This window comes from Gymnoscopelus microlampas (assembly GCF_963454915.1).
Source record: "Gymnoscopelus microlampas genome assembly, chromosome: 1".
NCBI lineage: Eukaryota > Metazoa > Chordata > Actinopteri > Myctophiformes > Myctophidae > Gymnoscopelus > Gymnoscopelus microlampas.
In genome coordinates, this window is record NC_139962.1 from 53,057,078 (window position 1) to 53,082,144 (window position 25,067).

Sequence of the window (25,067 nt, forward strand, 5' to 3'; positions counted from 1 at the left end):
CATGACATCATTTCATTTCGAGCACTGCCTGAGAAAACTAAATTACAGAATCAATCACGCAGAAGGTCAAGTCGAGACTTCATTACAAGTATTGCATGCCTGCATGAATATCTTTCATTTCTGACTGACCCAATATGTCACAATAGCTGTCTGCTGCTGAAAGAGGGGGGAAAAAAGAGATGGGGTGGGGGGGGGGGGGGGTGGGAGTAAAAAAAGAACACTCTGAAATTGATGTACAACTGATGTCAGTGCTACCTGGTTTGGAAGGGATAACATCAAATAGAAAAAGATGGTTTTTTTTTTGCCACAGTAGCCACCACCACATCTTCAATTTTATTAATCTTGTGACCAGTCAAAATGTAGGTTATTACTAGATTCCCATGTAATCTAATACCCTAATGTACACATAACCATGGTATATGTACGGTCGGTACTGTATATGACGTTGTAATAACATAAATCAGCTTATTTGCTTCGGTTTCACGAGTACGGAGTTGCTAGGAGATGTGTGTGGACCTTGTACGGTGGACTGGTCGTCTCGTGTGTTTGTTGGACTGCTCGCTAGAACAGCAAAGTGGGTCATAAATATGAAACAAATCGCCGCCGTCGGGCAGAAACCTCGTATCTCCATATTTCAACGTTTTTTTTGTCTCGTTTGTTTTTTTGGGAAAATTAATGCCCACTTCACCATAGGAGAAGTGTCACAGAAAAGTAGTGAAAATAGCCGATCTACAAGCTCACAACGCGTCGCGATGTGAGCTTGTAGATCGGCTATTTTCACTACTTTAGAAAGGAATGGTTTTGAACTTACAGGGTTTTTCCACCAAAGAAATACAACACCACACAACCTCTTAGTGGTAAACATAATAAAATAACTTGGCGGAGATGTCCTCACTCAGTAATGGCTTAGCATTATACACAGTCAAGTCCCATGGTGTTAATTTAACTCTGAGTGTCCAAATGTAACCAAATAGACCGAATATTAACCATTTAAGCCCCGTTATACTTCAGCTATTCGAAAAATGCTCGATCTACAAGTCTACGTCGCTACACGGGGGCGTTGTGAGCGTGTAGATCTGCTTTTATATTTGATTTTATTCCGAAAACATTTTGACAACAATGGCATGCCAACATGAACTCCAAAGGCGATGGTGGTTAAATGGACACTCAGGATTTTATTTTACTGTGTACACACCGCTACTAGCTTATCCACTACTGCATCTTTCAAAAACAATAAGTGTGGACATGGAGTCCATTTCAGCACCCGCTTACACCTGTCAAGAAGTAAAACACACGCGCGCGCACACACACACACACACACACACACACACACACGCACACACACACACACACACACACACACACACACACACACAGACGGTTGGTTGAAGGCACCAGGTGTTTTTGTGAAATAGCAAACCAGACTTTTTTTTTTTGACTCTCGGTGTGGCAGGGAGAGAGGAGGAGCGATGCGAGGGAGAAACGGTGAATAAAGCAATACTGGCAGCTCCGGCGCCCGCTACTTTGGCACTATTGAGACCCAATCACAAATCAGCAGAACACATGCTGGGAGACAAAAAATGAGAGTCAGAAGCTTGTTAGGGGAGCAGATTAAATAAATAATGACTTCGGATTCAGGGCTTGCCAGGCGTTTTCTTCTCCCAAGCAAGCCGAGAGAGAGAGAGAGAGAAAATGTATTTCTCTTTGTAGAGAACCCGGCATCTGTGGCCAATTTGCAAGACATACGCCGAACATCAGGGGGAGACGACTTGGTGAGGCTTCTTGGCAAAGCTGTGACATGGGAAAGGAGGGGGATGAGGGGGGGGCTCTGAAAATATACCCAGGTATGCTCTGTGATTGGGTTTCTGATTAACCCATTAAGACCGGGAAAGCATCTGTGTCATTTCTTTGGCTATTCAAAAATGCTGCGCTATGAGTTTGTAGATATGCTATTTTTGAGAAATCGTGGACATTTGTGCAAATCTTTGAATATATATGTATTTAAATGTATTAAACTCAAATATTTGCTTCTGGGGGTCCCTGGCACAACATAGTTTGAGATGGGGAGAGGGGGACAAATACATCATTTTGGGGATCCTTGACATGAAAAAGGTTTGAGAACCACTGATATTATAGCAACATAAGTTTTTTTCAAAAGAACTGTTAGGATTTAGAAGACATTCTGTAGAATCCCCAGAAGCAAAGATTTGAGTTAAAAATGTTCACTTTAAAAATATACATATTCAAAGATTTGCAAACATTTTCACGATAAAAAAAAAAAATAGCAGATCTACAAGCTCAGCGTGTGGCACACGGTGCCGCACTAGGAGCTTGTAGATGCTATTTTTGAATAGCCCCAAAAAATGACATTGATGCGTTCCCAGTCTTAACGGGTTAAGCTGAGCTATCACAGATGCCAAATATTCGCCAGCATGTAGATGAAAACCCAAAGCAACTGCTTGGGAAGCAGCAGCTTGCGGTAGCGCAATGAAAGAAATAACTGCTATATAACTGCTATATAACTGCTAGATCGCATTGGTTTATTCCTTTGCCCCTGCAGCCATAGAAAATCACACGGATTATGGTCATGTACAGTACATAAGGATGTAATTCCATTATCAGCATGCTGACAAAATGACCCAAAAAACTTTCTAAAAAAGGGCCCTCCTCCTCCACATATTAATATTACTGTGTAATGGCATTCACGGCAATACACAGGGATTGGCACCCGGTTACATTTTCCACCTAAAAAGTTATGTCTCCCTCCACCGGGCAAAGACAAAGACGGAAATGAATGGGATTTCTGCGCCGGCATTGTCTCTAAGACTTTTGGGGATCAATCCCATTTGTGGAGGAAAATGAAGGACCACCGTAAGCCTTCCTCGTGGTACAATGTGTGATGAGTGATAAGGGGGGGGGGGGGGGGGGGGGGGGAAGCAGTGTGCGGCGGTGACAATGCCACGAGGCATGGGAGCAGAAACCCCACATTCTCCCTTCACTTTTTAATAGAGTCCCCGCACAATCAGAGACATGAGCCATGCAAATGGTGTTAAAGAGGAATAATGTTTGAGCATCAAATCTAATCCACCAGCAAGTCGTGAGAACAGTCAGGAATGTAATTGTGTCATGGTTCCCCGTTTCTTCCAGATGTAGAAAGCTTAACTGACCATGAAATGAAAATTCTTTAGGCAAAAAAAAAAAAGAAGCCTGCTGGGGCTCACTTATACTGTATGTGGTGGAGGATATTTTAAAAGCCGCAATTATTTTTACATGCCAGCAGTTTGGAAAGCAGGGAAAAAAGCCGTTAAAAAAAAATAATGTTTACAGCCGCCCTGTCCCATATGGAATGTAAATAAATATCTGTAGCGTTGGTTCCAATTCGACTAATGTGTGTTTGGTGGGGGGGCTAAAAAGCCATTTCATGTATTCATACAGTTAGAATGATCACGGCTCTCCCTCGACACAATGTAATACCTTTTGACGTGGTTCACAAAGCAAATGCAGCATCAATACGGCCATCATCTGTGTGCTCATGCCTACTATATAGTGTGCCTTCATTCCTGTTCCCCCTAAATGAATCTTTCCATTCCTGTAATAGGGGGGCTGGAAGACAACTAGTCAGTCCAGTGACATTTCCATTTTTTCCTCCTCAATGCTCCTACGACTGTGGCATTTGAGAACCCCCCCTCCCAGACAACAATCTTAAAATCTATAGCACACAGCATTATCAGCATAAAGACAGCCATTAACTGTGTGCAGTGTTCTCTGGGCTTGACCATCCGTATCAATGGACACCAGGATTGTGCGTGCCAGTTCTCATTAAAGAAACAACGGGCTTCCTCTGTAGGTCAGCAACTGTCCATTATTTTCTTATTGATTGTTCCATCGATTACTTTTTCTAAATTAATCGAATAATCTTGAATTGCCTGGATTGACACAAAAAAAAACTAATGGAATAATTTAACAAAATAATTGATTCTGATTAATTTACAATTTAGGCATTTAGCAGACGCTCTTAATCCAGAGTGATTTACAGTAATCAAGGAAAACACGAGGTAATACATCAAATGCAAAGAAATAGAAATCTAGGATCATAGGTAAACCAAGAACCTATCATCAGTCTAAACAGTAGAATATCCCCCAAAAAAATCATTAATCTGTACATTGAAACTATGCACACTATAGGATGCCAGGTCTACAAATGACCTGGCATCTGTCTACACATAACATGCTATCTAAATTACATTTTTAGCCTTTGCATGAGCCTGCAAGGTTGTCGAGGCTAGGGCAAGTGCTGTGGGCTAAGGTGGAGTCTTAACAACTTAAACCCACGTTTTAACACTTCGGCGTACAATCGTGGTCATGTAAAAAAAAAAAAAAGCAGAAATAGCCGATTTGCGAAATCAAAATGCCTCGCATAATCATGATGCATTGTGAGCTTGCAGATCTTCTATGTTATGCAATTCTTTGGAATTATATTCAGTCCCGTCTATGAACCACTGTGTTTTCCATGCATACAGACAAAGCTGAACTCCGAACTCCTAAAACCAAAGCAAAGTGAATATTCAGAACGTTCAGGATTCAGAACAGCATCAGATAAAAGGTTGTGAAGACCTCATGTGACATTGGGACAGAATCCTGCATCAGCATTTACAGTATAGTGGTGGGTGGGAGGCCTCTGGAAGCAACATGAATTATATATGAGCCCCTGGAAACACAGTGGGGCCAGTGTAGCCCGATTCTGCGAGAGAAACAAGCAACCCGGGTCTATGAACACAAGCCCAAAAGAAACCCAAATGAGCCATTTTTAAACCAACAGTATATACACATCGGCTATTTGAAAATAGCAGATCTACAAGCTCACAACGCGTCGCCATGCGACGCGTTGTGAGCTTGTAGATCTGCTATTTTCAAAAGAAATCCTGGGGGGAAATATTTGGAATCTTTTTTTTAACATTTTAACAACACCAAGTGCGGGGGTCCCGGGCACAAAATATTTGCAGATGGTCGGGGTCCGCGGAAAAATAAACATTCATTTGTAATAAATGACGTGGTATCGGAATGGCATAGACGATACCAATACCTATACTAGCATTTTAAGCAGTATCGTCAGCTTTTCCGATACTGGTATTGGTATCGGAAACAACTCTACTTATAATAGGCAGACATGGCAACACTCACTGACAGTGGCACTTTTGAGTCCCATTTTCACTGTCCTTCTGTGGGGGGGGGGGGGGGGGGGGGGGGGGGGGGGGGCTTTGTACTCTTAACAAGTGGCAGCGGTGGCCTAGTGGTTAGAGGGGCGGCCTTGATACCGGAAGGTCCCTAGTTCGATTCCCCAATTCATCACATCGATCATGAATCACCGCTGAATAGCCCTTGAGCAAGGCTTCCATGCAGGGTCCGGCTGGAAACAAGGTTCGTACTTAGTCCGACACCCTGGGTAAACAACAAACTTTGCTTTGCTTTGCTTTACCTGTGATCTGTTCACATCTGCTCACCTTACAGAGGATCATTCACAGTCAGTTCGGTGCTTTAAAGAAGGAAAGAATCCTCACACAGTAAAGTAACATAATATCATGACATCTCCTCGATGTGATCACGTGCCTCCTGTGTTGTAAACAGGGCCAGATGCTCTGCCAGATGCATTGACAACAGGAGGCCAACCCAAAAACTGTGAAGGTGACACCACGATGCGTCGGGAAACTGTACGTTTTTTTTCTTTTTCTGATACAACTTCACATTGTAACGTCCTCCTCCTCAACAACACCTCTTCTCTCTCTCTCTCTTGTGTTCACACACACACACACACACACACACACACACACACACACACACACACACACACACACACACACACACACACACACACACACACACACACACACACACACACACACACACACACACACACACACAAACCCCAGTCTTGTGTAAGGCAATAATACATCAACACGGGGGCAACAACAATGCTAGCGGATGATTGGCCGCTGATGGACGGGCGGGCGGGCGGGCGGGCAGTCAGCTAACCGCCAACGTCCGCCACGCAGACAAACGAGGATGGCAGAGAGAGCAACATCTGGTGCGGCAAAAATAAAAAGAGACGTTCCCTTTCCCCTAACCCATTAAGACCTGAGACCTATTCTACAAAATGTCTTCTAAATCCTAAAAGTTTTTTGAAAAAAACCTATGTTGCTGTCAGTGGTTCTCAAACTTTTTCATGTCAAGGACCCCCCAAATTATATGTATTTGGCCGTGGACCCCCGTCTCAAAATATTTTGCTCCAGGGACCGCCAGAAGCAACGATTTGAGTTACAAATGTTGTTGCTTTAAAAATATATATTTTCAAAGATTTGCACACATTTTCTCGATTTTTCAAAAATAGCAGATCACAAGCTCGTAGCGCGGCACTCGGTGCCGCGCTACGAGCTTGTATATCTGCTATTTTTGAATAGCCAAAGTGTAAAATAATGCTTTTTTAGCTAAAAATCTAAAAATGACACCGATGCGTTCCAGCTCTTAATGGGCTAAAGTGCTGATGGAGTATTATGTTGTGCAGATGGCACACTCACCACAGGTAAGCCGTTGTTGATGGGCAGGCGCTCCTGGTCCATCATGTTCCGCGAAATGGTGATGGAGGGGAGCTCCAGGCTCTGCGGGGGGAACTGTGGGGTCAGGGGCCCCCTGTGCGGGTGCTGCTGGCCCCCCGGCAGCTCCGGGACGCCGCCCGGGAAGGGCGAGTCCACGTCGGACAGCCCGCCGAGCCCGGACTCGATCTCCGGCGGAGGCGTGATGGGCGGAATCTCGAACTCCTCGTCTCCCAAGCTGGGCGTGTGGAATGTCTGTTAAGGAGAGGACGCATACGAATATAAAACGTTTTAATGAAAGGCCGTAAGTCCTATCTTGAAAAGTGTCAGGATGTCCTTGTAGGGCAGTGGTTCTCAAACTTTTTCATGTCAAGGACCCCCAAAATGATATGTATTTGGCCACGGACCCCCCATCTCAAAATATTTTGTTCCAGGGACCCCCAGAAGCAAAGATTTGAGTTACAAATGTTCGCTTTCAAAAATATATATTCAAAGATTTGCACAAATGTTCACGATGTTTCAAAAATAGCAGATCTACAAGCTCATAGCGCGGCACTCGGTGCCGTGCTATGAGCTTGTAGATCTGCTATTTTTGAATAGCCAATGAGAATAAAAGGTTAAAGTGGTTAAAAATATTGTGATGCTATATTAACACATTTTGCTGGGGACCCCCCGGAACCCCCCCAAGGGGAGAACCAATGTTGTAGGGGACTAACAACTTTGTTTAAGAAGAGAGTCTTTTAGCTTGAGTGGCGACACACTTGTCTATAAGTGCACAGAGATGTAACATTTCCTAGATCTATTAAAAGATCCACTTTGAGCAAAGAGGGAGAACAACCGGCAAGTGAAAATGGAACATGTCAAATCCGCGCGCGCGCACACACACACACACACACACACACACACACACACACACACACACACACACACACACACACACACACACACACACACACACACACACACACACACACACACACACACACACACACACACACACACACACACACACGATAAAAGCATTTAATCTTGGGGATGAGAGATGTTGGGTTGAAGTGCAGGGAAAATACATGTCACAGGAATATGGGTTTTTCAGAAATATTTTCAGATATTATTACACTTGGCCAGAAGTGTTCCTTTGTGTTCCCCACGCCTGCACCCGTAAATCTGCTCATCAAACAGTCTAATCCTTCTGCCTCCAGAATTAAAGCTTTCGGTCACACTTAATTTACTTATTTGCTTCTTGGAGATGACGGGACTGTTCTGGAGCCCGAACGATGCCAGATTTCTGGGTCTGATGCCCATCCGATTTTGGAGAGGCCCTAGACCACCGATTGCCAATGTTTTTTGTTTTTTTGTAATTTGTCAACGAGTGCTAAATCAATTCTAATCAATTTGAAAAACGCATATTTTCTATTTGAGTGCATTTAACTATATATAATTAATTATTATTTTATTATATATCTTTTTACATTTTCACCTATGATGACATGCCCAGAACTCCAGGTTGAAATTGCTTAATGTCCGCCTTGCCTTATTCAAACAGCCACTGCATGAAAACCATTGGTTTGCAGGACAATAAAAAGGGACTGATGACTGCCTTCTCCCACTTCCCCTTCTTACACAGCTGAGCCTCATTTTTGACTGGGATCTTAACTAGCAGAGATAATCCCTCATCACTTATTGTGATGAGGGATGGCAACCGTTAGGTTGCAACACAATGGCAACCTCACGTTACCAAGTAAGCCACATGGCTTTGAGCAGACATCTATTTTACAGTACCATGAACACATTGGCACATGGCACCCTGGCAGTGATAGTACCAGTGGTGGAAAAAGTACTCACATTTTTTACTCAAGTAAAAGTATTATTGGTATCAAAATGTCAAAATGTACTTAAAGTACTCCTTATGCAGAATGTCCCATTTCACAAGTTTGCATATAAAATGTATAAAGATCTTTTGAAAATAGCAGATTTTCAAATGGCCAAAATGTATATAGGGCTGAAGTGGTTAATGTGTGTTTTGTAATAGTCCAAATCTACAAAGTAACTAGCTACTAAAGTTTTCAAATAAATGTAGTGGAGTCAAAGTACAATATTTGGATCCGAGATGTATTGGAGTAGAAGTAAAAGTATTGGAAATTGCAAATACTCAAGTAAAGTACAAATACCTCAAAATTTTACTTAAGTACAGTACATGTACTTAGTTACTTTCCACCACTGCCTGGCAGTGATAGTACCATACAGTAGCACTCCATGATGCAGGCCAAACCATGAGCTAGGGCTGTGCAGTTTTTTAACAAATACCTCGATATTGATATTGTGACGATAATGTGGTTTTGTGATAATAAAATATATAGTTTAAAGATTTTCAAATAGCTACGCGGCCCTCACACTTACACCGCTGATCCGACCAACATGCCTATATATGGAAATCTCTGTACCTGTCAATCCTTGTCCCATGCTTTTGTGCCAATATATGGAACTGACTGATTTGTTTATGCCTGGTGCCATGACAACACATTGAGGTTAGACAACACACTCCATATTTGGGCGTAGCTGCATTTGGAACTCCTTATATGGTTATGGCTGACTCATAGTGACATAGCCAGCCAGTCCTCCCATTAGCCAATTTTAATATCAGGATAAAATAGGGCTTAAAGTTTAAACGACTAAAACCAGCATACGGCTTGAATATCCCAATATCCCAAATAGTAGAAGATATCATGTCTTACTGTATTCATGATATCAATATATTATTATATTACCGATATATTTGGCCAGCCCTGCCATGAGCCCAGCGTGGGGCTTGAACCCTACTCTATGACAATCCCGTTTCTTTATTCCATTTTCAAGCCAGGCAGCTCCTGTTCTTTCGTTCTGTCTCTTTCGTTCTTGCCTCCTCAGAAATGAAACCACAGGCAGACAGTGGAGGGAATATGCAGACACAGCTCTTGATTAGGGAGTGTTAATGTTCCCCGTGCTTGCTTTAGAGCACACAGACACTTGAAACTAATTCATTGCCTACTCAGGGCAGCTGTCTTGACAGGCATTGATGAATTCCAGTGGCAGCAGAGGTAGCTAATAGAGTTCTCATTCCCCTTTCTCGCTCTCGCTGGCTGCTCCATAACCTGCTGCTGTTTCACTTTTCCCATGCTCGTTTCACAGCTGTTCATGGTTTTCTTTTTTTTCCCCCTTCTTTCTGAGCGACCTAAAAGTCAAACAGGATCAGAGCAGCTCACTTCTTCTGGCTTATAGAGAATAGTATATCATATTGTTGCTGTCGGGAAAGAAACCTCCTATATCCTATATTCTAACTGTTTGTGTTTTTTCGTAAATTGAACGGCCTACTTGATCACACTACAGCTCAGGCCTGGCGACGCCCCCCCTCAACCAGACCATCTTGCCCCCTAAGTCAAGACTGCTAGTTAAAAAAAATAACCTTCTGGTACTTTTTAATTAATAGCGTTGTGATGTCAAGCTTTCCTCAGCGTGTTAACCCATTGAGACCTGAAGCCGACTCTACATGTCTCCTGAATCCCAACAGTTTTCTGAAAAACGTTTGTTTCTATATCAGTGGTGCTCAATCTTTTTCATGTCAAGGACCCCCAAAATTATATGTATTTGGCCGCGGACCCCCATCAAAATATTTTGTTCCAGGGACCCCCCAGAAGCAAAGATTTGAGTTAAAAATGTTCGCTTTAAAAATATATATATTCAAAGATTTGGACACATTTTCACGATTTTTCAAAAATAGCAGATCTACAAGCTCATAGCGCGGCACTCGGTGCCGCGCTATTGCATATCAGCTTGCATATCTGCTATTTTTGAAAACCCAAAGTGTAAAATAATGCTTTTTAGCTCAAATCTAAAAATGAGACAGTTCCAGGTCTCAATGGGTTAATAGCGTTGTGACATCAAGCTTTCCTCAGCGTGTTAAGAAAGTGGTCAGTGGTGTTGTGTGTACCAGGAGGAACTGATAGACAGACAGACATGACAAGGACTTCATTTGGCCGGTGAAAATAAGATAAATAAAAATCGAGCCCCGATCTAACAATGAAAAGCAAGAGCTTGGGACTAAATAATAACATCCACAGATTCATTGTTTTCCATTACTTTAACAGTTTTGGACATACAAGGTTTCCACCGTGACAGCCACAACGTGCAACTTTATTTGACAGTAGCAGATTGATTTAGCATCGGGTCTGTTACTGTCATGTTATCCTGGAGTTCAGTGGAAAATGTCTGGACCTTTGTCCACCTTCATGCCAGCCGAGAGCTAACTAATCAAACCATAAGTGTCTATAACATAAATAAAAAGGGACTGTCTCGAGTCAGCGCTGAGTGTTTCCAGACAGTAACACATGGAAGTGATCAGGGAGAAGAACGCTATCACAGACTGTGTCCTTCAGTCTCACCCTGTCTGTGTTCAGAGTGGTGTGCAGCAAAAACCCTGAACAAATGCTTAACTCTGAGGGAGTCTGGAAAAAACGGACATCCATTTTTACACTCTAGAGCAATGGTTCTCAACCAGTGGTCTGAGGACCACCAGTGGTCCTTGAGGGGGTTCCAGGTGGTCCCCAGCTAAATGATGGAGAGTTGGTAACCAAATGGAGCCTTATAGATCTTTAACTCTTGAGAGCGTAAAATGAAACCAAATGGACCCTTACGGGTCCATTTGGTTTCATTTTACGCTCTCAAGAGTAAAACTATTGTTAAACATCTGCATTACTTAATTAAAGAATTGTTATTTTGATCAACGTTTGCCTGTTATCTCTCCTATGGTACCAACATCAATACAGCATGGAATTGTGGACAAAATCGTATCCAACGATGACAAAATATTCTAAGTTTTGGGTCCAAGAGGCTATGTCTCATCAAATGGTGGTCGGTGGCTCAAATGCTGAATAAATAATGGACCTTGATATGAATAGGGTTGAAAACCACGGCTCTAGAGTAGTGTAGCGTTACCGAGCAGTGGGGAGGGACCCATTTTTGGGGTCGCAGAGCCATTTTAATGGGTACTTATCACAACACAATGTATTAGCATTGCCCTGGTGAAAAGGGTGACACAAAACTGTCCATGGTATCTAACCATGTGTCCGGTTTCCTTAAGCAAGGCACCAACCTCCTATCTGTTCCCTAAAATGCAATGATCAGCCTGAATGCAAAGACATGACCAAGAAAGCTTAAAGACACACTATTGAGGGGCTGAAATCCTACTGTTTTTGTGCTTATTTTTCTCCAAATTCACATGAGATGGTGAATGGAAAAAATGATGAACAACATGTACTGACATAGTCAACAACCATTGGGAAAATCATCACAAACCTTGTAGGACAAAGAAATGGATGGATGGATTCCATATGGTTTCTCCAATCACTACAAAAACTCACATGATGTTTCGCAACACTGTTGAACCATGTGTGTAAAATGATTTTGAAATTGCCCAAAAGGGGCGGCATCAGTTCCAAACAGCGGTTCCCAAACGTTCATGGAATTCTTTTGAAAAATACATTAACATATGAATTTTGGAGGATTCGTTTTTTAATCTTTTAAAAATAATAATAAATGTAGGATACAAAAAATAAAGGTGTATTCACTCACGACCCATAAAAATGTATCCGGCAATCAAGTTTGGGAAACAGTGGTTCCAAACATATGAATGGCCCTGGAGCAAATATGCTAGTTCAATAACAGTTTGTCGAAAAACATCACAAATCTAGGTGGATATGTTGATAACATGTCCCCCCCCCAAAAAAGGGGGCATGGCCCGGCACAGATTTGGCCATAAATGAATGAGCGTCTTGTCTGATCATCATAAAACCGCTAGCAACTTCTCAACTTCCAACAGGCCGAGTTATGGCTCGAATCCCTCCGAATCGCCTCTTTGTGGCTATATTCTATTCTTGGCACTGCAAAACGACTGACTCATTCTGGTTTTGGTTTGGGCTCCGCACTGGTTCTCGATCGCACTTTTTCGGGACTGCGGCCCCAATTCTGAGTTAGAATGAATGATGTGTACCAAAAATAAAACCTGTTTGTTCAGCCATGTTTATGGCCCTCAAAAGGATGGTTTTGAGGAGGGAAATCCATCACTTCCATTACCCGGCTTTCTCATATGGATACTATTTGCTGATGTAAGTAGGTTTTTCTTGTGGTATCACATTGTGTAAGTTAAGTTTAAATCGAGGACAGGATTATATAGGCCAGTTGGACCCTATAGACTGGTGCATTGTGTCCTGAATTACTGAGCACCGACCGGGAGAGATTTGAAACAACCTTCAGGGAGGAAGGTGAGTCGAGGTGGACGAGGTTTTTATAGGAAAAACCCAGAGCAAACATGGCTGACCTTTAACCCATTGAAACCGGGAAAGCGTCCGTGTCATTTTATACTTTTGGCGATTCAAAAATACCAGATATACAAGCTCACAGCGCGACACTTCGTGCTGCGCTATGAGCTTGTAGATCTGCTATTTTGGAAAAATCGTGAAAATGTGGGCAAATCTTTGAATTATTATAAAAATATATAATCGGGGCGGGGGGGGGGGGGGGCGGGGGCAAACACATAATTTTGGGGGTGCTTGACATGAAAAAGGTGGAGCACCACTGATATAGCAACATACGTTTTTTCAGAAAAACTGTTAGGATTTAGAAGACTTTTTGTAGAATCTGCCTCAGGTCTTAATGGGTTAAGATAAACAGATGTGTACTTGAATGAGGGCAGTAAATGCTAGACGTTCACCATTCACCGTTTCTCAATGTCTGGTCCGTGGGCCCACCAAGGGGTCCAAATGGACCCCTTGCTTAACTCTGAGGGAGTCTGGAAAAAACGGACATCCATTTTTACACTCTAGAGCAATGGTTCTCAACCAGTGGTCTGAGGACCACCAGTGGTCCTTGAGGGGGTTCCAGGTGGTCCCCAGCTAAATGATGGAGAGTTGGTAACCAAATGGAGCCTTATAGATCTTTAACTCTTGAGAGCGTAAAATGAAACCAAATGGACCCTTACGGGTCCATTTGGTTTCATTTTACGCTCTCAAGAGTAAAACTATTGTTAAACATCTGCATTACTTAATTAAAGAATTGTTATTTTGATCAACGTTTGCCTGTTATCTCTCCTATGGTACCAACATCAATACAGCATGGAATTGTGGACAAAATCGTATCCAACGATGACAAAATATTCTAAGTTTTGGGTCCAAGAGGCTATGTCTCATCAAATGGTGGTCGGTGGCTCAAATGCTGAATAAATAATGGACCTTGATATGAATAGGGTTGAAAACCACGGCTCTAGAGTAGTGTAGCGTTACCGAGCAGTGGGGAGGGACCCATTTTTGGGGTCGCAGAGCCATTTTAATGGGTACTTATCACAACACAATGTATTAGCATTGCCCTGGTGAAAAGGGTGACACAAAACTGTCCATGGTATCTAACCATGTGTCCGGTTTCCTTAAGCAAGGCACCAACCTCCTATCTGTTCCCTAAAATGCAATGATCAGCCTGAATGCAAAGACATGACCAAGAAAGCTTAAAGACACACTATTGAGGGGCTGAAATCCTACTGTTTTTGTGCTTATTTTTCTCCAAATTCACATGAGATGGTGAATGGAAAAAATGATGAACAACATGTACTGACATAGTCAACAACCATTGGGAAAATCATCACAAACCTTGTAGGACAAAGAAATGGATGGATGGATTCCATATGGTTTCTCCAATCACTACAAAAACTCACATGATGTTTCGCAACACTGTTGAACCATGTGTGTAAAATGATTTTGAAATTGCCCAAAAGGGGCGGCATCAGTTCCAAACAGCGGTTCCCAAACGTTCATGGAATTCTTTTGAAAAATACATTAACATATGAATTTTGGAGGATTCGTTTTTTAATCTTTTAAAAATAATAATAAATGTAGGATACAAAAAATAAAGGTGTATTCACTCACGACCCATAAAAATGTATCCGGCAATCAAGTTTGGGAAACAGTGGTTCCAAACATATGAATGGCCCTGGAGCAAATATGCTAGTTCAATAACAGTTTGTCGAAAAACATCACAAATCTAGGTGGATATGTTGATAACATGTCCCCCCCCCAAAAAAGGGGGCATGGCCCGGCACAGATTTGGCCATAAATGAATGAGCGTCTTGTCTGATCATCATAAAACCGCTAGCAACTTCTCAACTTCCAACAGGCCGAGTTATGGCTCGAATCCCTCCGAATCGCCTCTTTGTGGCTATATTCTATTCTTGGCACTGCAAAACGACTGACTCATTCTGGTTTTGGTTTGGGCTCCGCACTGGTTCTCGATCGCACTTTTTCGGGACTGCGGCCCCAATTCTGAGTTAGAATGAATGATGTGTACCAAAAATAAAACCTGTTTGTTCAGCCATGTTTATGGCCCTCAAAAGGATGGTTTTGAGGAGGGAAATCCATCACTTCCATTACCCGGCTTTCTCATATGGATACTATTTGCTGATGTAAGTAGGTTTTTCTTGTGGTATCACATTGTGTAAGTTAAGTTTAAATCGAGGACAGGATTATATAGGCCAGTTGGACCCTATAGACTGGTGCATTGTGTCCTGAATTACTGAGCACCGACCGGGAGAGATTTGAAACAACCTTCAGGGAGGAAGGTGAGTCGAGGTGGACGAGGTTTTTATAGGAAAAACCCAGAGCAAACATGGCTGACCTTTAACCCATTGAAACCGGGAAAGCGTCCGTGTCATTTTATACTTTTGGCGATTCAAAAATACCAGATATACAAGCTCACAGCGCGACACTTCGTGCTGCGCTATGAGCTTGTAGATCTGCTATTTTGGAAAAATCGTGAAAATGTGGGCAAATCTTTGAATTATTATAAAAATATATAATCGGGGCGGGGGGGGGGGGGGGGCGGGGGCAAACACATAATTTTGGGGGTGCTTGACATGAAAAAGGTGGAGCACCACTGATATAGCAACATACGTTTTTTCAGAAAAACTGTTAGGATTTAGAAGACTTTTTGTAGAATCTGCCTCAGGTCTTAATGGGTTAAGATAAACAGATGTGTACTTGAATGAGGGCAGTAAATGCTAGACGTTCACCATTCACCGTTTCTCAATGTCTGGTCCGTGGGCCCACCAAGGGGTCCAAATGGACCCTTTAACGGGTCTGTAACTCTGAGTGTGTACAAATGGATCCTTTTGGGACCCTTATCCACACTGTAAATTGTCAGTGTTAATTAAACTCTGAGAGTGTACAAATGAAACCGAATGTACCTGTAAGGGTCCACCTGGTTCCATTTGTACACTCTCAAGAGTTACAGACCCGTATTAAAGGGTAGCCTGGCATGGCCAGACTAATATCACTGCGTAGATATTAGTCTGGAATCTCTGTGTGGAACCTGCATTTCCGAGGGGCAAATTCAAAAAATAAACCTGTCCCATATTTGCATACTGGGCCCTGATTGGCCCCTCACTATTTTGGAGAGAGTGAAATCCAATCACAACTGAGTGCTGTCAGACCAAATTTCTCTTTGCAAACGGCAGACTCGTCTGGTTTCCAGGCTATACATTTGGACCCCCTCGGCGGTCCGCGAACCCGGCGTCGAGAACCAGAGCTTTCTAGTTTCTGCCAAACTGCGCACACAGTACAGTACTGGAGGAGTGGACGGTGGGGACAATAAATGAGTGGGGGGAGGGGCACTAGTGGAGAGCGAGAGCAGGTAGATCGGTCTCTAAAGCCCGCCTTTTGTGTACATTTCCCTCCCATTGTTAACCCATTGAAGCCTGAAGCCGATTCTACAAAATGTCTTCTAAATCCCAACAGTATTCTGAAAAACGTATGCTACTATGTCAGCGGTGCTCAAACTTTTTCATGTCATGGACCCCCAAAACGATATGTATTTGGCCGCCGACCCCCCATCTCCAAACATTTTGTTCCAGGAACCCCCAAAAGCAAAGATTTGAGTTAAAAAATGTTCGCTTTAAAAGAATATATATATTCAAAGATTTGCACACATTTTCACGATTTTTCAAAAATAGCAGATCTACAAGCTCGTAGCGCGGCACTCGGTGCCGCGCTATGAGCTTGTATATCTGCTATTTTTGAATAGCCAAAGTATAAAATAATGTTTTTTTTAGCTCAAATCCAAAAATGACACAGATGCGTTCCAGGTCTTAATGGCTTAATGATGATCCAAATTAACATCAGGCACAAGGGGGAGTTGATAATGGAGACGTGGAGTTGTTTTTTTTTTTGCGTCTCATCCGGTAGCAGAGCTATACGCAAAAGGTGTCAGCTGTAAAGTGAAGGGCTCTCTCCCCCGGGGGGGTGAGGTGCCAGACTAGAAGAAGTCTGGTTGGAGGCCCCAGCAGAGTGTGTTACAGTCAGTGCGTTCCACACACTACACTGTCTGGTGTCACTTCACATAAAGCCCGGCTAATTCTGCACTGGGAGCAGCTTAGGGGGGGGCTCTGATCTCAGATTAAGAGATGCACAATCCACTTTCTTCACATCACCAGCCTGATTATCCATTTAAATTGTTCTGAAAGCCTACCGTCGAGCCAAGTGCCAAAGCCAGATGCTGGCTGGGGATGTGTGGGCATGTATGGTTAACCCGTTAAGGCCCGGGACAACGCGTCCGTGTCGTTTTGGTGATCTCTTTAGGCTATTCAAAAAATAGCAGATCTACAAGCTTGTAGCGCGGCACCGAGTGCCGCGCTACAAGCTTGTAGATCTGCTATTTTTTGAAAAATCGTGAACAATTGTGAATATAATAATGTTTTTACATTATGTTAGGACATTTGTAACTCAAATCTTTGCTTCTGGGGGGTCCCTGGAACAATATATTTTGAGATGGGGGTCCGCGGCCAAATACATATCCTTTTGGGGGTCCTTGACATGAAAAAGTTTGAGCACCACTGATATAGAAATACGTTTCAGGAAAGTATTTTCAGGAAACTGTTTGTAGAATCGGTCTCAGGTCTTAACGGGTTAAGGGAGAGAGGGAGACTAGACACGGAGAGCAACAGGAGAGAGAAAAACACACACAGAGACACGTGTGTGTGTGTGTGTGTGTGTGTGTGTGTGTGTGTGTGTGTGTGTGTGCGTCTGTCTGTTGGCAGACACCATGCCCAGTGGCACAAGGGCAGCACTGGGCTTGTAAATGAGAAGCCCGATCCATCTAACATGGCCAAGCAGATGTGAGGAATCTCTGAGACTCAGTGCCTGATGTACTGCAGGAGACAGACCCCCAAGTCTAGCTTTATTACAAAATAATTTTCAGCGTTCGTTCTTTTTGTCTACAGGGAGGGAGTACCACATGGGCGGGATTTACCTGCTTCAGGACATTTCATGTTGGGTCAGGTCAATTGTGCGTGACATTTAAAAACACAATTCAAAAGACCGTCTCGACCTGCTGATCTAAACTATCCTGTAGTTAGTAGGAGAATGCACTTTCATTACGTCATTGGCCCGGTACAGTAAACCCACTAGGTTTTATGAGACTCAGAACCATGCCCACCTTATTTATCATTAATGAATAACTATATGAACCCTCGCATCCCTATATTCTGGGGGGCGAACTTTCGGCGAAAATAGCAGATCTACAAGCTTGCAGATCGGCTATATTCGGTGAAGGGATTTGGTAGAGGGATAAAAAGTAGGGGGCCTAACTATGGAGCCCTGGCAGACACCAGTCCACAACGTACACATATATAGGATTTAAGCAGTGGTGGAAAAAGCACTCTTAATTACTAAGTACTTTTAATTAAGTAAAAGTATCAATATTGCAATACAGGAAAGTAAAAGTCCGGTAATCAAAATTTACTTGTGTAAAAGTAAAAAAGTATTGGCATCAAAATATACTTCAAATGGTAAATGGTGCATTTATATAGCGCTTTTATCCAAAGCGCTATACATAGATTGTGCAATGTGCATTACATTCACCCATTTACACTCATACACCGATGGTGGAGGAAACCATGCAAGGCACCAACCTGCTCATCAGGAACAATTAGGGGTTCAGTGTCTTGCTCAAGGACACTTCAACACTAACTCTGGGGGAGCCTGGGATCGAACTGGAAACCTTGTGGTTCCCATCCGGCGGCTCTACCGGCCACCCCTGAGCCACTGCCGCCCCCGGTTAAGTACCAAGAGTAAAAGTACTCGATATGCAGAATGTCCTGTTTCACAAGTTATCATTATGTCTAAAATGTTGTTTTTTTTTAAGAAAATAGCCAAAGTTTAAATAGGGCTGAAGTGGTTAATATATGTTTTGTAATAATAATCAAAATCTACAAAGTAACTAGTAACTAAAGTTTTCAAATAATTGTAGTGGAGTACAAGTAGAACATTTGCCTCTCAGATGTAGTGGAGTAGATGTAGTGGAGTAAGTATTGAAATTTGGAAATACTCCAGAAAAGTAATAGTACTTTTAAGTTTTTACCTAAGCACAGTACTGAAGTAAATGTACTTAGTTACTTTACACCACTGGATTTAAGTGGTTAAATGTACAAGGTTTGTGTCTCGTGGCATTAGCAGAAACATATTGGCACCTTACACAGCTGCACAGCACGTGTTGATAATCGGTACAGAACTGAGAGCACCTCACCCACGGCGCTGACACAATAAATACAAGTGTTGAATTCAAGGATAATGATAATGTAAATTCACAAGAATACTGTCAAGGACATGAATAAGTAATTACACTAGTGAATAATCACGGGGTCTCCACTTTTATATTCACAAGAACTGGCATGGTGCTCATCCAATACGAGGGAGACAAGAGCCAGAAAAAAAAGCTTTTTTTCAGGGCAATATCTCCAGCCTTTCAATAAACTTTGTAATCCAATTCGCTGATGCAATAACAAAGACTTGTTAACCCATTAAGACCGGGAACGCACCTGTGCGTCATTTTTAGATTTCTTTGGCTATTCAAAAATAGCAGATATAAAAGCTCATAGCGCGGCAACGAGTGCCGCACTATGAGCTTGTAGATCTGCTATTTTACAAAAATCGTGAAAATGTGTGCACATTTTTGAATATTCTTTTTCTAAGCGAACATTTTTAACTCATGTTACAACTTCTGGGGGTCCCTGGAACAAAATATTTTGAGATGGGGGTCCACGGTCCAAATACATATCATTTTGGGGGTCCTTGACATGAAAAAGTTTGAGCACCACTGATATTACAGCGACATAAGTTTAAAAAAAAACACATTAGGATTTAAAATACATTGTAGAATCCCACAGAAGCAAATATTACAAATGGTCAAATTTTCAAGATCTTTCCAAAATAGCAGATCTACAAGCTCATAGCGCGGCACTCGGTGCCGCGCTATGAGCTTGTAGATCTGCTATTTTTGAATAGCCCAAAGACATCTTGACAATGACACAGATGCGTTCCCGGTCTTAAAGGGTTAAAGGCAGCACCATGCAATTACGGCATATAATAGGCCCCGGAATCAATAGAGGCAGAATTGAGGCTCCAGTTTCCAATATCCAGACAGCCCAGAGTGCACAGACACTCAAATGACAGCAGCAACTGTAGCGCCACCTAATCAACATTATTTCAAATTTGGATCATCTGAAGTCCATTGCTACATATTTATAGTTCATTACACCTCTCTAATTTGATTGAGAGGGTAAAGGGATACGTTCTGAGTGCAACTCAATCGTGGCGTTACAGTATCCTTTTCCCTTAGGGAAGCAGTGGAGCTTTTCCCTGTTAACGCATTAAGACCGGAAACGCATCCGTGTGTCATTTTTCTAGATTTCTTTGGCTATTCAAAAATAGCAGATCTACAAGCTTGTAGCGCGGCACCTGGGGGACCTTGCTTCTGGGGATTCTACAAATGTCTTCTATATCCTAAAAGTTTTTTGAAAAAAACAAAAAAACTTATGCTGCTACAATATCACTGGTTCCCAAACCTTTTTGTGTCAAGGACCATCCAAAATTATGTATTTGCCCATGGACCCCACCCATCTCAAAATATTTTGTTCCAGGGACCCCCAGAAGTTATAACAGAGTTAAAAATGTTCACTTAAAAAATAAAAAAAATATATATTTCAAAGATTTGCACAAAAATGTTCACGGTTTTTCAAAAATAGCAGATCTATGAGCTTGTAGATCTGCTATTTTTGAATAGCCAAAGAAATCTTAAAAAATGACACACAGATGCGTTCCCGGCCTGAATGGGTTAAGGATGTGTGCTTTACCAAGCACACCAAGGTCATCTTATCTCATTCCCTAAGTGCATAAGGTAAACGATACAACAGAGCAGCCATTCTAAAGAGCCTGGTACACGTCGTCCGCTGCTGAGCGTTTTTGCCTTTTCCACGGTGCCACCGTAAACTGAAATGATATGAGACGTGTAAGAGCGATAATGGCCGTTTAGAGATGACTTAACATCTAACATTATGGCCATTTAGATGATGCTAGTACTGGAATAATAATAGTCTAGAAAGTAGTCAAAGCAGCAACATAAAAGACAACAATAGATCCAATTAAAAATATATTTTGGTCCCCACTCCTTTGGGGCAGTTGTCACTGTATATTTGCACATACGGTGAAATGTGCAGTGGTGGAAAAAGTACTCAAATGTTTTACTTAAGTAAAAGTATCAATACTGCAATGTAGAGGTACTCTGTTACAAGTCCGGAATTCAAATTTTACTTGAGTAAAAGTACAAAGTATTGGTATCAAAATGTACTTAAAGTACGAAAAGTAAAAGCACGAAAATGTTTGCAGGGGCCAGCAGTGCACCCAGGGTTGGGTGTAAGTTAGGAGGTTAGGTGTCCTTGCTCAGGGACACTTCGAAACATAGACCGGAGGGGCCGGGACGCAAACCGGCGGGGACCTTCTGTTTGAAGAGTTGTGAGGCAAATTGACCTGGAGGTAGAGACTAGAGAGAGAGGCCAACAACTAATACCTAGAAGGTTGCCCTGTTTTATCCTGTGTGCCAACACCACAGCCTGTCCTAATGTGAGCTGGTGACCAGAGGGTGGCAGGTACAGTACCACATCTCTGCCTCTCAACGACAACACCAAAGTGACACGACAATGAGCTCCATATTGCTCCTGGCTGGGACACTGTTCTCTGCTTTGATCTCTCTGATAACATCTGACAGCACGTTTTGATTTAGTTTTAGTCATATTTTAGTCAACCTGAATTGTTTTAGTTGTTGTCTAGTTTTAGTCGACTAAATCTAACTAAGATGTATTTTGGCGGAGATATGTAGATAATATGCTATTTTTGAAAAATCGTGAACATTTGTGCAAATCTTTGAATATGTATTTTATTTTAAGCGAACATTTTTCACTCGTTTTTGGCTTTCCTCTTCACCTGCACCCGGAGCCCAAGGCTGACAGACACATGAAGTAGATTAATATAGCACTGCAATGGTAAGGAAACCCATCATGTTGTGAAACTGAAAGTCACTTAAATCTCTGTTCTGCACACTTATATAAAAATATTACAAAACAAAGCACTCAGTAGAGTGAAGATCTCCACCAAGGCAGCACAAAGGCGTTCTGAAATCTGTCAATCATTTTCAATATAATAATAATTAAAAAACTGTTAAATTGTAGAGGTTTATTAAATAACTGGTGTAAGTAAATATGCATGTCTTGACTTGAATATATGTAAGTAATGATCAATTCAAAAGAATAGACAAAATTAAAGGTCCCATATTACATTAACCATTTAAACCCTCTATACCTAGTAAAAGGGACCTGAGTTGGCTCTGTATTTGGACCCCTTTTCCCCCCTCTACACCAAATCCCTTTGCCAAAAATAGCCGATCTACAAGTTCACAATGTGTCGCAACTTGTTGGCTAATGTTCCTCGCAGAATATGGACTTAAGTGGTTAAGTTCAGCTTTTCTGTGCTTGTGCTACATACATTTGTATCTCTGTTGTGTCTATTAAAACACAAAGTGTGAAATAAGACAAGCCAGCCAGTCAGTTGGTTATGGGCTGCCCAGGTCTGAAAACAATCCATTCACATTTGCCTCCCTCACTAACGTCAAGTGGGGACTCGTTAAAATCATCCAATCTTTTGGAGAGGAGCGCTGCTCGCCAATCTCGCGTTTGATCCCCCTGGCTGGGTCTGACAACCCGGTCATTTACGACCGCCGTCGTTCCAGCTAGGCTATTTGTGCTAATAACGTAGATGACACAGCGTTTGTGCTAATAACGTAGATGACACAGCGTTTGTGCTAATAACGTAGATGACACAGCGTTTGTGCTAATAACGTAGATGACACAGCGTTTGTGCTAATAACGTAGATGACACAGCGTTTGTGCTAATAACGTAGATGACACAGCGTTTGTGCTAATAACGTAGATGACACAGCGTTTGTGCTAATAACGTAGATGACAGCGTTTGTGCTAATAACGTAGATGACAGCGTTTGCTGCTAATAGCGTAGATGACACAGCGTTTGCTGCTAATAACGTAGATGACACAGCGTTTGCTGCTAATAACGTAGATGACACAGCGTTTGTCCTAATAACGTAGATGACACAGCGTTTGTGCTAATAACGTAGATGACACAGCGTTTGTGCTAATAACGTAGATGACACAGCGTTTGTGCTAATAACGTAGATGACACAGCGTTTGTGCTAATAACGTAGATGACACAGCGTTTGCTGCTAATAACGTAGATGACACAGCGTTTGCTGCTAATAACGTAGATGACACAGCGTTTGTGCTAATAACGTAGATGACACAGCGTTTGTGCACAGCAACAGCTGTGTCCACCCATTCAATCCGGGAATGCATACTGTGTCATTTTAGATTTTTTAGCTATAACCATTATATTATACCTTGGGCTATTCAAAAATAGCAGATATGCAAGCTCGTAGCGTGGCACTCGGTGCCGCGCTACGGTGCCGCGCTATTAAAATAATAATTTAAAAAACTGTTAAATTGGAGAGGTTTATTATTTATTTCTATTTCTTGCCTTGAATATATGTAAGTAATGATCAATGACCCATTGCGACGCATTGTGAGCTATAGGTCTGCTATTTTCAAAATATTTTTATACATTTTGAAAACTTGAAATGGGACATTTTGGTACGTTAAGTACATTTTGATGCCAATACTTTTGTACTTTTACTCAAGTACATTTTTTATACCGAACATTTCCTTGAGTATCTTATTTTCACATTGTGGTATTGATTCTTGTAAAACAAATGGAGTACTTCTTCTATCATTGCAAGTTGCACACTTGTGAGACAGACATAGACAGAGAGAAACAGAGGGCTCTATCCAGTGTCTTTCTTTGATCTCAACATGACGTTACTTATTCATTCTTCTTGTTCTTGTTATCTCTGAGTGTGAGCACAGAAAACACTCTTTTCGCAAATCAACTGTTTTTTTTATTAGTTCTTTTATATATTCTTGGGATTTTCTGCCTTTATTCGATAGCGGGTAGAGAGTTGAGGAGTGACATGCAGCAAGTCTGCCGGGAATCGAACCCGGGACACACTGTCAGCTATCAAAGCCTCTATGGTACGCCTTAACCACTTGGCGATCAGCGCACCCCTCATTCCAAATCAACTGCAAGTTAGTTTTGGCAATAACTGTTTGAATATTATTATGTTAATATTCTATGTTTACAACGTAAGTCAAGGGGAGTGTCGTGGCCTCTCTCTCTCTCTCTCTTCCCTGGGGATCTGTCTATTTGCGCTACTATACAGAACGACGTGTATCACTTCATATTAAGGTCAATTAATTGTGCGCTCACCTGATCATCTCAGCATATTAAATCAAATTAAAACATGCACTGGGTAGATGTCAACATTGAAGCAAACCAACACTGATCAGGATTAGCAAAACGAGTCCTGCAACTTCCCTCAATAGACTGCATCCCAACGAGAACAGATCTTCAAGCTATCATCGTGTCGATGTTGATTACCTTGTAGAATTGTTCTTTTTGTCAAGCAAGCAACGCCGCTAACGAATGCTGCTATAAATGAAGCGTTACATCAAACGGAAATAAACAATTGGAGGATCCATCTTAATAAGTGTTTTGCCTGGAGGTGGTCCACAGGGCCATTGTGATCTGTGACACATGTCAATCTCAAAGACATCTTTTTTTTTTTTTACAGTAAATCCATTTACTGTAGGCCTAAATAAGACTAATATAAAAGCTTATATGTTAGACAAGACAGAACGGGGTTTGTGTTGCGCTCACCAATGGTACATAGCAATGTTTGGGTGAGCAGTGGAGGACAGAGCAAAATAGGAAAAGTTTTCAAACTGCTTCCAGAGGGACTACGTCACTGCATCACTACGTCCACTATGTAAAAGTAAATAAAATAGTCTGGATGTGAACCTTTACCGCATAATAATAATAATCTTTATTTGTATAGAACCTTTCAAAAACAAATTCACAGAGTGCTTCACAACACAGACCACAACAAACAGTGTGGGGAAAGAAAAACAAAAAACAAGACACAGAGAGTTCAATTGAAGAAATACCAACAACA

At 42.0% G+C, this 25,067-nt stretch overlaps 1 protein-coding gene across 1 annotated transcript in view; it reads right to left on the reverse strand.

Moving 5' to 3' along the window:
- Positions 1–25,067, reverse strand: part of tox3 (TOX high mobility group box family member 3) — a 109,066-nt gene that overhangs the window by 14,412 nt on the left and 69,587 nt on the right. The window contains exon 3 of the mRNA XM_084053228.1: positions 6,573–6,842. Coding sequence (XP_083909354.1) covers positions 6,573–6,842 — 270 coding nt within the window. The remainder of the gene's footprint in view (positions 1–6,572; positions 6,843–25,067) is intronic.